General features: G+C 43.1%; 1 protein-coding gene across 1 annotated transcript in view; it reads left to right on the top strand.

The window, feature by feature from the left end:
- Positions 1 to 1,114: 1,114 nt before the first annotated feature.
- Positions 1,115 to 15,613, top strand: part of MARCHF11 (membrane associated ring-CH-type finger 11) — a gene marked incomplete at both ends in the record, with an annotated part of 41,167 nt that continues 26,668 nt past the window's right edge. Inside the window, 2 exons of the mRNA XM_083360301.1 lie at positions 1,115 to 1,372; positions 13,814 to 13,969. Of these exons, the coding sequence (XP_083216427.1) occupies positions 1,115 to 1,372; positions 13,814 to 13,969 (414 nt within the window). The remainder of the gene's footprint in view (positions 1,373 to 13,813; positions 13,970 to 15,613) is intronic.

Here is a 15,613-nt window from a genome sequence, read left to right as displayed (position 1 = left end):
ACTCTGAAGCCAGTCCTCAGATTTGAACTATTGGGACATGGAAGTCAGAACAGAGCTGGGAGGGACCTGGGAGGTCTTCTAGTCCAACCCCCTGCTCAAGCGGGAGACCCTATACCAGGGGTCTTCAAACTTGGCCCTTTTATGACTTGTGGACTTCAACTCCCAGAATTCCTCAGCCAGGCACGCTGGCTGAGGAATTCTGGGAGTTGAAGTCCACAAGTCATAAAAGGGCCAAGTTTGAAGACCCCTGCCCTATACTATTTCAGACAGGTGACTGTCCAGTCTTTTCTTTTATAAAAAAACACAAAAAACAAAAACCATCCCGCGACGAAAGCCCCTCCAACAATCTAAAGGCAAGCTGAGAAACGCGTTGAAACTCGTTGAAACACGCAGAGGGTAAAAACCAGCCTCGAGACAAGCGGAACAGGACAGGTGCGAGAAGCGAACGCACTTTTGGAGGGAAAGAGGCATCCAATGCTTTGGCGGGGTTGGAGGGGGCCCTTCGGGGCTTCTATGAGGGGGAAAAAGGAAGAGCCCTGTAACCTGTGGGGGGGGGAAAGACCCCCCCTCCCCACAGGGTGAAGTTTGAAGGAGGCATCTGGCGCCCTTTGGACGGGGAAGGGCTGCTTCGTTGGCTGGCGGGGTGGGTGGGTAGAAAAGCCCCCCGCATTTATCGTCGGGGGTGGAGACGGTAAAGGTGGTCGTGAGGAGGCACGTGCCGCTTGCAGGTGGCGGAGTTTCCCCCTCCCCCACACCCCCCCACCGTGTTCCATCCCCCTTTTCGCTCGCGCCCGGTAACGGTCTCTAACGGTTTCTCAGCCAGCGCATTCTGAGGCAGCGGCTGGCGTCAGAAGCGGGGAATTTCGCGCCCCTACCGAACCGGGAGGGGACGGACGGATTGGGGGAGGAGGAGGAGGACGCTGACACGCGGTGACCGCTTCGCTTGCCCTCGTCAGCCAGCCAGCCAGCCAGCCAGCAGGCGGCTCGTGCCCGCCTCGCCTCTCTTTCGCTCTCGCCCTGTCCCCTCCGCAGAGCAGGAGGGGGCGGCCACCGGCGGGGCAAGCGGAGGGAAAAGGCGGAGGGGGGGGTTTGCTGTCAGACACCGGTGTCCCCCATGAACTCCGGCGGGGGAGACGGCGGGAGCCCCGGCGGCGGGGAGCCACCGCAGCCAAAAAACCCCTCGCCTGGGACAACAGCTGGGAAAGCCACTGGAATCCCGCCCGGGCCGGGCCCCAGTAACCGCTCCGTCAAAAGCGGGACGGGTCAGAGCGAGAAACCCGAAACCCGCTCGGTGTGTAGTAACAGCAGCTGGGAAGCCGGCGGGGGCGGTGCCGGCCCCATCTGCAAGATCTGCTTCCAGGGCGCTGAGCAGGTGAGCGCTGGGGTAGAGATGGGCTCCGGGGGGGGGGGGAGGGGAGGGGAAGGGAGGGGAGGGGGAAGGAGAGTCTTCCAGTCGCAAGGGCGGGCAGACAGATTTGCAGCCTGCCATCCTTCCTCCACCCCCACCCCCCAAAACCAGGCAGCAATTGTAGTTGTATACAATCGGGAGAGCCGATTGGGAAAGACACGGTGTCTCATGCGTCCGAATTACAGGTTAAAGATCCCCTGGATGACTTTCAGGGAGCAAGAAGCAGAAAAGAGGGGGGGGCGCTCCCCCGCCCCCGCTCCGTTTGTTATAGCTCCTTGGAAGATTGCTTCTTCAAATACGGCTAGTGCAGGGGTCGGCAACCTCGGCTCTTTTATGACTCGCGGACTTCAACTCCCAGAATTCCTGAGCCAGCTATGCTGGCTCAGGAATTCTGGGAGTTGAAGTCCGCGAGTCATAAAAGAGCCGAGGTTGCCGACCCCTGGGCTAGTGAAATAGTAGTTAACTACACGGGCTGGTCATCAGCACCACGGACAGCGCCAGTGGCCGCTGAGAAAAAGCACTGCAGAAAAGAGGAAGTGAAGAATCCGGTTTCTCATTTCGCCACTGGGTTGAATCATCATAATATTGTTAGTAGGCGGGGTTAAGCTCCCAGACGAGACATGCTACCTCTTATATGACCGGGGTGGTAGCATGGTGGTGGCACCTTTCTGCATTCAGTAAGAACAAGTCAGGGTAACTTTCTTGTGACAATGACAAGTTATATAGAGGCTTGCTATTACATCTGCAGGTCAAAGAATCGGTTATTAATTTACCGTTAGCTGTTTTCTGACATAGAGCTGCAGCATCTAGAGAATGTTAACAGGGTTGAATGTCTTTCAATGAAGATAACTTAGAAAATTCACTGAGGACCCAGATTGTTGGGGGCAATAAGCTGACTTTGTAATAATGCCGCTTTTGGGGGGGGGGCGAAAGCCCTAATAAGCAGGCATATACATAGAATGAAGGCTATTGCTAAGCACATTGATTTGTGCTTAGATTGTAAGCCGCCCTGAGTCTTCGGAGAAGGGCGGGATATAAATGGGATTAAAATAAATAAATAAATATGTGACTTAGATCAGTATGAATTGTACACTGTCACCTTATAACAGGTTACTTTTGTGTGCTTAATAATACTGTGATACATGTGTGTGTGTGTGTGCTTATGTTGACATTTATTACTTGGCCTGTATTAATTGTTATATGGGAGTATCAATATGAGTGCAGCCTAGATCAGGATGCACCTTCATTTGGATCAAGAATCACAATGTATAGTAGGAATTACATTCCAAAACAGCTGAGACCAGAAATAAATAAAAATTGATTTAATTTGAGGATAAAATTTAATTTAGACCAAAGTAATTTAATACAGCTAATATTATTGCTTTCCCAATGTCACAGTAAAAAGTAGAATTTTGTAGCAAGTTTTCAAATGGTTTTTGGGATGTGGTACACCATAAATATAGAGGGGTTTTTTGGCATGGATATTAAGGAAGTTAGTACTGTATATGCAGGAGACAAGCTATTAAGATGACCTGACTCCAGAGATTTATGAAATCTGATGGATTCTTGAATTTCCAGTCTATTTTCCTGAAGCAAGAATCCGTTCTTCTATTAATGTTCCTGTTGATATATGGACTAAGAAAACAGAAGGGCCTTTCAAAGCTTAACTCAGTTCAGTGGACTGCAAACAAGTGGGTTGTAAATCACAGAGATATTAATGGTTATAAATTGTACATCATCCTGAAAGTGGAGATTGAGAATAGCAGGGAACCAAGCAGTAGTAATGTTTCTAATTCATGATAAGAATTAAAGTTCCAGCAAGCAGTCCCAAAAATATCAGGTTCAAGGATAGCAGATGTCAAATTTCATCTGAGAGTCAGGAAAAGTACAATTTTAGAAATGATGCCACTGGCATAGTATCCAAGTAACTTTCTCATCCCATCCAGGGACATCTCATAGTAGACCAGATTAATTAGGGTTGGGCTCTGCAAAGATTTGTCTTTTAGATTTTTTACTCAAATCTGATCTTATTCCCAATCCTAGATGGTCTTGACTTTTCTACAATTATATCAAGAATGTAAAGGCCTGTATCTGTTGCCTCATGGTACATTAGGCTCCTCAGCTTCTAACGTGATAGGTTCATTTGCTTAGGATTTTTATATATGTAGCTGGACCCTGAAAGATCCATTGAGACAATCACTAAATATCCTCTTCAACAATGTGAAATCTAACACACACACACACACACACACACACACACACAGAGAGAGAGAGAGAGAGAGAGAGAGAGAGAGAGAGAGCGAGCAGATTTTCTGGAGATGGAAATAAAGCTAGCCAACAGATAACTGGATTGTGAATGGTACAAATTTATCCTGCCTGAGTTTGGCTTAGTATATTCAGTTATATCTGCTAAATGGCAACAAGGGCTGCAAAAAGGGGCTTATTTTGTATCCTCCATTGCCTTCTTAGGTAGCTAGCCATAATTCTTTAGAATGGTCAACTTGTTGACCATAAATATATTTTTTTCTTACTGTCATTTACTCTGTAAAGCCCAGTGTAGGAGTCCTCAGGCACCCATTATGACACATTTGTTAGACATTTTGAGGATAGAATAATTTAATTTCATGCTCCTTGAAAATCTGCTTTTGTTATGCATTGTACTGAAGTGTCTAGTGTGTGTCATCTGGGATAAATGAGTGGGATTGTTTTCAGTTTTCATAGGATATGGGCAAGATTTTTGTAATGTATTACCTATTCTCTCGATGGAAACAGAGAGTTGTAGGTGTATTATGTAATGGATAGTTCCACCAGCTCTAAAGGAGTCGGTAATCTGTTCATTCCTGAAGAGGGTGTCTCTATGTCCAGACAATTTTGTCTTATGAGGATAAAATGTTTTGGGGAAAATATTTCTGAGAAATTAATATTGTGAAGTCAATGCCCATGTGTTGATAACAACAATTTTTGCAAAATTTAACAATAGCTTTATTTAATTAACATATATAATGTTCCCCACTGGTGTCAAGAGTCCTTACCATCCCTGGTTTCACAAATGATAAGTGATGGTCAACAAGGTAGCTGGCTAGGCAGGTACGTTCTGACCAGTGTTTATTGACAGCAATTGACAGCAATTAACAGCAACTAAACAGCAAATAAAGTCAGCACTGCGAGTGACTTGCTCCCAGTGCCTTATATATAGACAATCCCCTTGGCTCCACCCCCCATCCAACCAGCCAGCATCCGGCGTCCATCCCTAAAACCAGCATAGCTGGCCTCTGTCTTCCCCCTCCAGCGTTGTCTCCAGCAGTCCAGCATGCAGCCAGGAGCCTCAGCTGCTCGGAGGTCAGGCAGAGGGATTCCTCAGGCAAAGGGGAATTCCCTCCCTTTCCCTTCCTTGAAATGGCAAGCCCACAGGGCTTGACAGATAGCCCCTCTACCAGGGCTCCACCTGGAAAATAAGGAAACACATATGATTAATTACCCGCTGTGGCAGATAGTTCAGCTAACCCCCCCTCCCGATATTCGGTTCCCTAGGTAATCCAACCGGGTTTGATGGAACTCACATTTGGACAGCTTCACATATAGTTGGGCCCTCAGCAGTTTTTCCAACACCTGTCTTACGAGTCGGATGTGGTCTGTCATGTTGGAGGAGTAGATCAGGGTGTCGTCCAAATACACAAGCACCCTGCGGTACAGGTGTTCATGCAAAACCTCATTAATGAGTTGCATGAACACTGCAGGGGCTCCCTGCAAACTGAATGGCATGAATCAAAACTGGTAGCTGCCTAACGGACAGTTGAACACCGTCTTCCACTTGTTTACCTTTTTGATCTGGACCCTGTAATACGCTTCCCTAAGGTCGAGTTTTGTAAACACCTTCCCCTTGGCTAGATGGGCCAATAAGTCCTTTATCAATGGTAGAGGGTACATGTTCTCGATGCAAACCCCATTGATGCCACGAAAGTCTACACACAGGCATAGGGAGCCATCCTTCTTCTCCTTGAAGAGCACTGGAGCTGCAATCCATGATCTTGCCAGTTGGATGACACCCCTTGCCAAGTTCTTATCGATTTAGTGTCTCAGTTCCTTCATCTCCTTAGGCATCATGGCATACATCTGGGGTTTTGGCAGTTTGGCCCCCGGCAGAATGTCGATGGCACAATCAGTTGGCCGGTGAGGAGGTAGTGCATCACATTCATGCTTGCTGAACACCTCAGCAAGGTCAGCGTACACCTCCAGGAAGGGGACCTTCCCCCTCATGCTCTCCTGTTCTACGAGTGCCTCCCTGGCTCTCTCCACCCTTGTTTGCTTGTTCCTGGGCTGGTGGTTGGGGACCAACACCAATCCGTAGCTTACGGTAGCCCTCTTCCCACCAAATTGTGGGACCCCACTTGTCTAGCCATGCTAGCCCCAAAATAACAGCCTCAGTCATGGAAGGGACCACGATGAATTGGAGGACTTCCCAATGGGCCCCCATCTCTAGCCTTACTGGCTCTGTTATAAGGGTAGCCAGCGCGCCTCCCAGGAGGGAACCATCCACCTGCTCAAACTGAATGGGTTTGGCCAGCTGCCTTACTCTGATCCCTACCTCTGCCACCACGGATTTGCTGATTAGGCAATGGGTGCAACAGGAATCTATCAGGGCCCTGTGCTCCCCACGATGCCCTGTTTGTGGACTTGTCAAGACGATGGGGATGACAAATGGTCGTATGGGTTCACTCACCATTGCATTCTCCGTTGGCTTGTCCTCGCTGTCATGGGCCACCAGTTGGTATCATGTGGCAGTAGTCGACTCCTCCTCCTCCTGGATACCCTTTCAAGGGTGGACCCCTCTGCCTGATGCGCTGCTCGCAGCTTCTCTGGGAACCACTTGGGTGTGGCCCCAGACTTCCTGGGAGTCCCCTGGTTGATGGGGACCCAGCACCCCACTACCCGATGTCCTGACTGGTTGCAACGAAAGCATCTAATCAATGGCTGAGGTTTGACCCCAGGAGAACCCAGACCAGGATCCTGGGTCCTTTGTTCATCATCCCTTTGTTTCTCTGTAGCCTTACGCAATGCTGGTGGTCCCTCCACCTTTGCCCAGAATTCCCGCAGGCCCGGGTCCAAGTCCACCACAACACGAAACCAGTCCTGCAGCCGGTTTGGGATGCCTCGGAAGACACATGCCTGGTGCAGGTCCCAGTCCAAACCAGCCCGGAAGTGGTGGATCAACAAACATTCAGGCCACGAACGTAGCCTACCGGCCACCCTCCAGAACTCACGCACATACTCGACTGCGGACCAGCCCTGCTCCTGCAGTGCCAGCAGTTCCCCTTCGGCCTGCTGGGTGGGTGAGATGTCTTCAAAACAGGACCGCAGAGCATCCAGAAATAAACTGGCATCAGCCAGCTCTCTGGCATGGTCGCTATATAGATCTGCTGCCCATTCTGCGGCTTTGCCTTGTAGCCCTGCTGTTATCACCACCACCAATGCCCACTGGGATGGGTAAAAGTGGGCATATTGGTCCACGTGGCTAATAACCTGGCAGAGAAACATGGCCAACCAATCCGGGTCTCCATCAAAGGTTGCCTTCAACGTTGGAGGACCCCAGGCCATCCCTTGGTCCCATGGCCCCAAGGGCCAACCTGTACCATGCAGAGCATCCATCGCAGGCGTAGAATGCTGGGCCGAGGATCCATCCGCTGGGACTGGTTGCCTGGTAGGGGTTCTGCCTGGAGCCATCGGTGACCTGCCATCCCATGGTGGCTGCAATTGTCCTGTCTGTATGCCCTGGTTATTGGCCCCTGCCACTGGGGTGTGAGTAGTGTGGCTGGCCCCTACCCTCAACCTTAGGCTAGCCAATCAGAACTGGGTTGGCCCTGCCTGGGTTGGCTGTATCGGCATCTGTGGCCACGAAGCTGTCTTGGATCCCGCCTCCACCTTTGGCCATAGGGAGGGATCCTGAACCCCAGCCTCACCAAACCAGTCTCTTAATGCATCCAGCGTGTATCGTCTGGGAGCCATAGAATAGCTCCAATCATTGTTGTCATCCTCAGTCAAACGCCTCTCTCTCCACTCCATTATGGGGCCTACTGCACCCGGTGGTTTTCCTGGGCCAGTAGCCAAGCCGGTGACAGCTGAACTGTGCCACCATTCCCCTGAGGCCCCTGCCTCCTGTGCCAACCCCTGCAGATGTCTGGGTATCGCTCACCGAACCTGCAGGTCGAGCCTCACGCACTTTGGGCTGTACCACTGGTTCACCACCTCCATTTCCCTCAGCAGGACTTGATGCTGCCACATCAGCTGTCTCTCCTCCATCACCCAGAGGTGCCACCTCCTGTGTCCCTTCAGCCATTCCCTAAAGAAGCATAAGGGTAATGGGGAGGAACAAATAAAGAGTGCTGACTTTTCTGTCAGAGTCCTTACCAGTCCTGGTTCCACAAATGATAAATGATGGTCAACAAGGTAGCTGGCTAGGCAGGAACTTTCTGACCAGTGTTTATTGACAGCAATTAACAGCAACTAACAGCAATTAAAAGCACAGCAAATAAAGTCAGCACTGCAAGTGACTTGCTCCCAGTGCCTTATATACAGGCAATCCCATTAGCTCAGACATGTCAAACACAAGGCCCGGGGGCCGGATCCGGCCCGTGAAGTGGTTTCATGCGGCCCGCGAAGCCATCCTGGAAACAGTGAGGGAACAGCCCCCACTGCCTTGGCCCTGGCCCAGAGACCCTCCTCCTGCCAGAGACCCTCAGATCTGTCCCAGTCCTGCCCAGGCCCCCATAGGCACCCTTGATGTGAACGATGTAGAGCTGGCCATGCCCACCCAGTAGGCCATACGCATTTTAGCCATGCCCACCCAGTAGGCCACGCCCATGCAGGCCACACCCACCCGGCCCCCTGAGGGCAACCGCAATGCTGATGTGGCCCTCAATGAAATTGAGTTTGACAACCCTGCCTTAGCTCCACCACCCCCATCCAACCAGCCAGCATCTGGCATCCGTCCCTAAAACCAGCATAGCTGGCCTCCACCTCCCCCCTCCAGTGTTGTCTCCAGCAGTCCAGCATGCAGCCAGGAGCCTCAGCTGTATGAGGGCCAAAGAGAGAGCAGTCAGCATGCAGCCAGGAGCCTCAGCTGGAGGTATTGCAGAGGGATTCCTCAGGCAAAGGGGAATTCCCTCCCTTTCCCTTCCCTGAAATGGCAAGCCCACAGGGCTTGACAACTGGCTTTTGCCATTGCTCTTTCCTACAGCAGATGTTTCTCTCAGAATTATAGTTGATTTATTCAGAAATACAGCTTTTATCAACATCAGTGACCTCAAAAAAATTGTATTAATCTTTTAGGAAGAAGACCATGTTAGCAGTTCCCAAATTCTCAATTGGTTGCAATCCCTCAAACAAGAATTTGTTTGTCATTTGAATGTACTCATAAATTGAGTGGTGTCATTGAATGTCCTAATAACTTCTGTGGAACATGCACTAATTATGTCTTTTCCTGAACAGAGCCAACCAAGCTACTGTTGTGCATGTATTGCCAATTTTGTGCTTCATTTTTCTAATGTACTGTTCATAGTACTACCCTTACCCTTGATCTGAATGTTACAACTAGGCATAATATAGCAGCCATGCTATTGAGTAGAATGCCTGTACATATACATGTTAAATTTCGGTTGAAGAAATTGTACTAGCGGCTAATTAGCTATCAAGTCATATTTTAGTTATGACATATAAAGCATTAAACAATTTGGGACCAGGAAGCTTGATAGAATGCTTGTACTATTACAGACTTGCTCAGTCCCTAGGATAATTGGAAGATATTGTATTGTATTTTCCACACTACCACATAATATCATTTTATAATCACTCATGGATAGACATGCTCTCTCTCTCTACAATCTGTGCTACTCTTTTTCTTGAAATTAGCAAGGTCCCTACTGTTGGCATATTGTAGATGTTTGATGAAGACCTATGTCTTCACACATTTTCTCTGTATGAATATAATATGTAAAGATTTTCTTTAAGATTAGATAACAGTTTTTTATTGTATCCAATTTTTTAAAGAAAAATAATCCATTATTCATTATTTCTTAAATGCTTTAAAAGTATTGCATATTTCATAATATTTTTTTCATTAATGAACGCTATGATTTTTCTAAAATCAATAGCATTAGCATTTTCTCACAACATCCATTTATCAGTTCATGACCTTGGATTAAGCTTTGACCCCTTAACTACAAATATGTTTCATTCTTCATTCCTATCTTTGTCCTACTTAATTTACTTTATCATTTCAGATTTGTTCATTTCACATTTACCCATGGAGTTGGGTCCCACTTTGTGTCAATGAACTGCTCTTTAACTAATATTTTATGTCAAGTTAAAATTTATTTAAAATCCAAGACCAAACACACACAAGAAGACCAACAATACAATAAAAACATAAAAGAATAAAAATACTGACAGAAAATCCTGAAAGTATTGCAAGAAAACACAGTTAACAATAGCTGTGGGGAGAATAGGGGAGAAACTAGATGATGTCTATCAGCTGTAGCAATTGACAGAAATTTTACAATCTTCTTTGAAGCTTCTGAAGAATGGTCACCCTAAAGAAGGGTAATGGCATTGTAGCATATGATTTAAGTGGTCTGGTGTAGTTGCTGTACTGGTGTGTGAGCAAATGGAGAGAGAAAAGGGGAAACAGCTCAATTCCAGCTTGAAGTATAGGTATACTGTCCCAAGGACTGATGTGTTGACCTGGCTGCTGGCCAGGATTGTTGTGGGGCAGGCATAGACATCATTGCCATTGGTCAAGCCTTGCATATAGGTGTGGGGAACTAGATCCCTGGGATGAAGATACCCATCTCCTTAGTTGCTGGACAACATGCTACTAGTTTAATCCAAAATTGGACATTTACAAAGACTGTTGTAAAAAGAAATGGCTGGAGAAGAAAAGCCAAAGGAAATGTTGATGTGTGTGGAGCAGTTGTTAGTTTGTGGTTGTAGAGAGAGAAAAAAAAATCAACAGGTGACTTGCCTGGAGTAATAGAAGCAAAGTCCCAGAGATGGCATATGGGTAGGAGGGACTTGGCTGGCTATGGACAGAGTGTTGGAGTCTTTGACAAAGCCCTAGTCTCTGAGGAAAGAATAAGAAAAAGATTCCCAAGAGAGGTTCATCGCCTAACAGAGAAGATGCAGATGGTGATTAGCAGAACAGATTCAAGGAAAGAAGATTAATAGCATTTAGCACATTCATTCAAAAATCCAGCACATTCTTTCCTTTAATTCTCTTGTGATAATTCCAGAAATGGGTAAGGCAGACAAACTGAAAGAGGAAGAAGTTAAGCATTTGGGAGAATATTTAGAGGGAAATAATCTTTAGAAAAGAAAGTTGAGAAAAAAACCTAAAACTAGGTAAAAAACTAGGATCTTGTTGAAAATATCCATTGTACATAGTTATGTTACATATAGTGAAGAAGCATAAAAGTCTCTACTGCCTTCGTTTCCCTGTATCAATTGCCATCCTTGTACTCCTGAATACACATCCAGTTCTAAAAAAAAAATCCAGTCACACAGTGACAATGCAATCTCATTTCAATTGCATTCAAATGTTAAAGATTGGATAATGGACTCATATTTAATAAATAAATCAGATTTTTTAAATTTTTGACTGAATTCTTTCTAAGCTAAAATTGTTTCTAAGTTAAAAAAAATTTAAACTATCTCCTTACACAGATACACAACTGAGGCATATTAGATCCAATATTTCTGAAATAAATTTAATTGAAATAGATGAAAACTTGAAGATTTGCAAAACCCTGAATTCTACCTTGTCTACCAGAACATTAACTTTTTCAAAAACTACAGTAGCATTGATCTAGACCAGAGGTCCCTAACCTTTTGGGTACCAGGGACTGGTTCCATGGAGAAAGTTTTTTTCTGCAGACCGGAAAGTGTGTGATTTCGTGTGCTGCCTGCATTCCATGGATTGGACTTTGCTTATTTGTGCGGACTAGTTGCTGGCATGCTGTGACCTGGTACCGGTCCATGGTCCAGGGGTTGGAGACCTCTGATCTAGACTATATACTACTAAAACTCTCATGTATGTTACCTTTAACTGGGTGAATTTGTATATCATGGGGTAAAATCTTTTCAACCAAAGTACCTCAAATGGGCTAATTGGAATGCAGTTTGGAATGCATCCCAAACTGAGGACTCATGTTTCCCATGGAATTGATTTTTTAAATAAAATTTGGCAAATTTTATAAACCACTTCATGACATAAAAATTGACAGAAAGCATTTTATGATGTAATAAAAAAAATGTCATGAAACATTTCCTGTGCTTATACAGCTTAACATAGGCTGCTTTCAAAGCAGATACATCTCTGAATATCTCCCTGAATTTCTAAAAACTTTTCAAGTACATTAGTTCTGTCATTGTTCAAAGCGTTGAGGAATCCAGTAAGGAAATCTCTGAAACGATCACAGATTCTGTAGGTTTTTTTTTAATAAAAACTGCTGACTTTTAATCATTTTCTTTCTAAATAAAACTAATGGTTTATCTCAGATTTACAGCTATAAGTAGGATGAGTTTATACATCATACTGGTTTGCTTGAATTTCAGTTGTCTGTGTTTGTGCAACATACTAAACCAAAACTAGGCAAATCACACTTTAGCTTAGTGATATACATTAACCTGGGTAGTGAGTAGGCATAGTAAAGCAGTGGAACTCTACTAATTTAACATTAAAAGTGTTTAAATATGGCTGGATGTGCTAAATTGTTTCATGTATAAGAATCAGAATTACAGATTTGAAATTCTGTATTTATTTCTAGTCCCTTTTTACATTATATTTTAAAACATGCTTGTAAATTAGCCGGCATACCAACTCCATATGTAATTGGATGGCAACTTCTAATTATTCTAATACGTAATAAGAGATTCTAAAATAATTCTTTATAATAGGATGATGGAATCCTATGATGGAAGGTATGAGTCAGTGAGATCTTAAATATGTTGCTTTATTTAGCTATTTCTATCAAAGTTTAGGTAATTCAGCAAAGTTGCCTATCTGATTTAGATTTTAGATTTTAATCATTTTTAATAATTAAAAATTATTATATAATATGTATAAAAATATTCTTTCTATTTTTGTTGTTTTTAATAGGTTTTTTTTCCAAATTTGCAATTTTGTGGTACTGTGCATAGAGTTGAATACATTAATAGATTTAGTTACAGTAACCTGCCCTTCCACTTCCTTTAAATTTTATTTTTTCCCAGATAGTTACAAGCATTCTGCTACAGTTGTGTTTTCATATTTTACACATTCTCTTTTCACAGTAGTGCATATTTTTCACCAGTCCTTTTAATAAGTTTTAATTGGTGGTCTATTTGAACATCTTTCCTTTAAATACCGTATATAATTTCATGTCTGGATAATAATGTTTGCTCTGAAATTTAACAACTGTGCTTCATATATTGTTTCCTGACCTAGACAAATTTATCTGCTTCCCTTGCAACTTGGTCTGTAAACAAATGTTTCTGGGTTGAGTTTGTTCCTTCACTGATTTCAGAGGCAGTCACAGCAATGTTACTGCAGGAGGAAGGCAGCACTATTGTGGCTGTTTTTTATGAGGACAGTCTAACTATCTGTAGAAGAGCTGAATAGCAAAACCATCTTTAATCTTTTCAGTTAAAAACTGTTATCTGCTTTGCTCATAAATTTAGCCTGGTATGAGGGAAGTGATTTTTGTGAGAGCTTGATCTTTCTGACATCTTGAAACAAATTCGGTAAAACCTGAGAAGACCGAGAAGACCTTATTCTATTTTAGAGCAGGTCTTCATCTGCTGACATGATAATCTTAATTCAGAGCAGAATCTATATTGAAGATCTAAATGAGAAAGAATGAAATATATATTTTCAAAATCATAATATTTTTCTTTCCATAGATGCCATCGTCTAATAATTAAGGATTACAATCTGAAATATTTCTGTGTATTAGAATTTTTATATATCCTTACATTTGTTGCATGCATTGTTGCATTTTATTCCCTCCTAGCCCTAATCTTCATTAGACTCTGACAAGCTGGTTGAAAAACAAAACCCTTCGTTACTTCACACATTGATAAATTTCATTGTGAGAACCAAACAAGTGTAGTGCAAAAGTAAATCCTCAATTTTGAGACAAATTCTAAGAAAAACAACAACATAAAGAATAGTTATAGAGTTTGTATCTTTCATTCCATAGTTGAAGACAATCTGTGAATAAGAAAGGTAATGTTTATTGCAAATGAATCTGCAAAATGATGTTGTTGAAAGAAACATTAGTTTTATTCAGCCAATAAGACCTTTTTTAAAAAAACTGAGTTGTATTTTGGAATTTAAAAAGATTGATATTTATTTATATTTTATTTTTTTCCTAGGGTGAGTTGTTAAATCCTTGTCGCTGTGATGGCTCTGTAAGATATACACATCAACTCTGTCTACTGAAGTGGATCAGTGAACGAGGATCATGGACTTGTGAACTCTGCTGCTATAGATACCATGTTATAGCAATTAAAATGAAAAGGCCTTGCCAGGTAATATAAAATAATTTCCACTATCAACATGTCACATTAACATAACACATTTCATTTAACCTTTTCTTCTCATGCTAAAGTTTAGAGAAAAATCCATCCATCGATTGATCTTGCAAAAATCCACCCTCTCAATTTTCAGTTATCACTAAAAGAAATTCATAGGGTACCAGCAGAAAATTTCCTCCCAATGCAAATAACAAAAACTTTTTCCCCATTAAGAGAATTTATCTCCCTAATATGCCAGTTGCCTTGTAAAGTAGGTCAACTGGACATATTTTCTTTTTGTTGTAGTAGTTGAGAAAATTCCTCAGAGATGTGAGACAATTAAAGTATAAGCTTTACATTTATACTACCTTTCTTTTTTGCAAATGTGCTAGACTTCTGTATGATCTGCCCTGGGTGTCTAATGGATCTAGAAGGCTTCTCGAGGTCGCTTGAGGACTTACCCTGTAACCTGGTGGGCAACTCTAGTTGCTTTGTAGAATAAAGAAGAGACAAGAGTACTGCCAATACTAAGGGTCCATTGATTTATTTCTGAGAAATGAAAGAATGAAGAAATCTGTAGAATAAAAATAGCAAAAAAATAAACAGTGAATATGATATGAGGCTATGTTTGGGCCTACCTTGAGACAATGCAGAAGTATGCTGTAAATTGTGTCATAGAATGGTATCCAGCTGTCTTATTTTGAGTAGCTTAGTTCATATTGGGGATGAGTGGTTAGGACAATGCTCTTCGGTCCACTGTGGCATGTCTGCTATATTATTATTATTATTATTATTATTATTATTATTATTATTATTATTATTATTATTATTATTATTATTATTATTAAATTAATTAGGATTGAGTCAAGCCAGATGTTTAGAGTGGATTTGGCATTTTTTATCCATCTATCAAGTTCTTCCTAAGGCCCTGGGATAGGCAGATGTTCTTGTTTGATGATGTCATTGGTATCATTAACGGATGTAAGCTCTTCCAAGTAAAGCTGCTATTTGGAGTTGACTGATGATGATTTTGTCAATGCTGATGGTGCTCAGATGATGCTCCATATGTTTTAGGATTGCACCCAAGGCACCTATTAGTATTGGTTCTGCTCTAAAGATTCTACCAAAATCAAAACTAAGTCATCTACAATAGCTCTTAACTTTTATGATTCTTTCTTGATCTTTTTACTTGTGATCTTTTCATATGGTACTATATCTCTACTTAATATTTCAAGAACTAAAATAAACAAGAGAAGAGATAGTGGGCAACCATCTCTTGTTCCTTTTTGTATCTCACATGATTTAGTTAAATCTCTGTTCATGATTATTTGTGGTGTCTGTGAGGTGTTAATCAATAGGAAGAGGTTGTTCCTCAATCTAGAAAGGTAATCATGGTATTCTATTATACATTACCACCTCAAGACATGCCAGAAATGGTGTGGAAATCCTGACCTGATGTCTTGAGATTGTATAGGTCTAAATGAGCCAAAACAAATTTAATCTGAATCTCAACAACACAGAAATAGCTCTGGGCAAAGTTATTTGCCCTTTGAAGGAGCAATTCTAAATTTTGGATATCTTTCTACCCTTATGGCTTCTACTGAAAATGGAAGCCATGACTAGAGAGGCATTTACACAGTTGTGTCTATTGCTGTCATA

The sequence above is a fragment of the Vipera ursinii genome (genome assembly GCF_947247035.1).
Source record: "Vipera ursinii genome assembly, chromosome: 3".
In the NCBI taxonomy this organism is placed as follows: Eukaryota; Metazoa; Chordata; class Lepidosauria; order Squamata; family Viperidae; genus Vipera; species Vipera ursinii.
The sequence above is the reverse complement of the archived record's forward strand: the minus strand, read 5'-3'. Positions and strand labels throughout refer to the sequence as shown.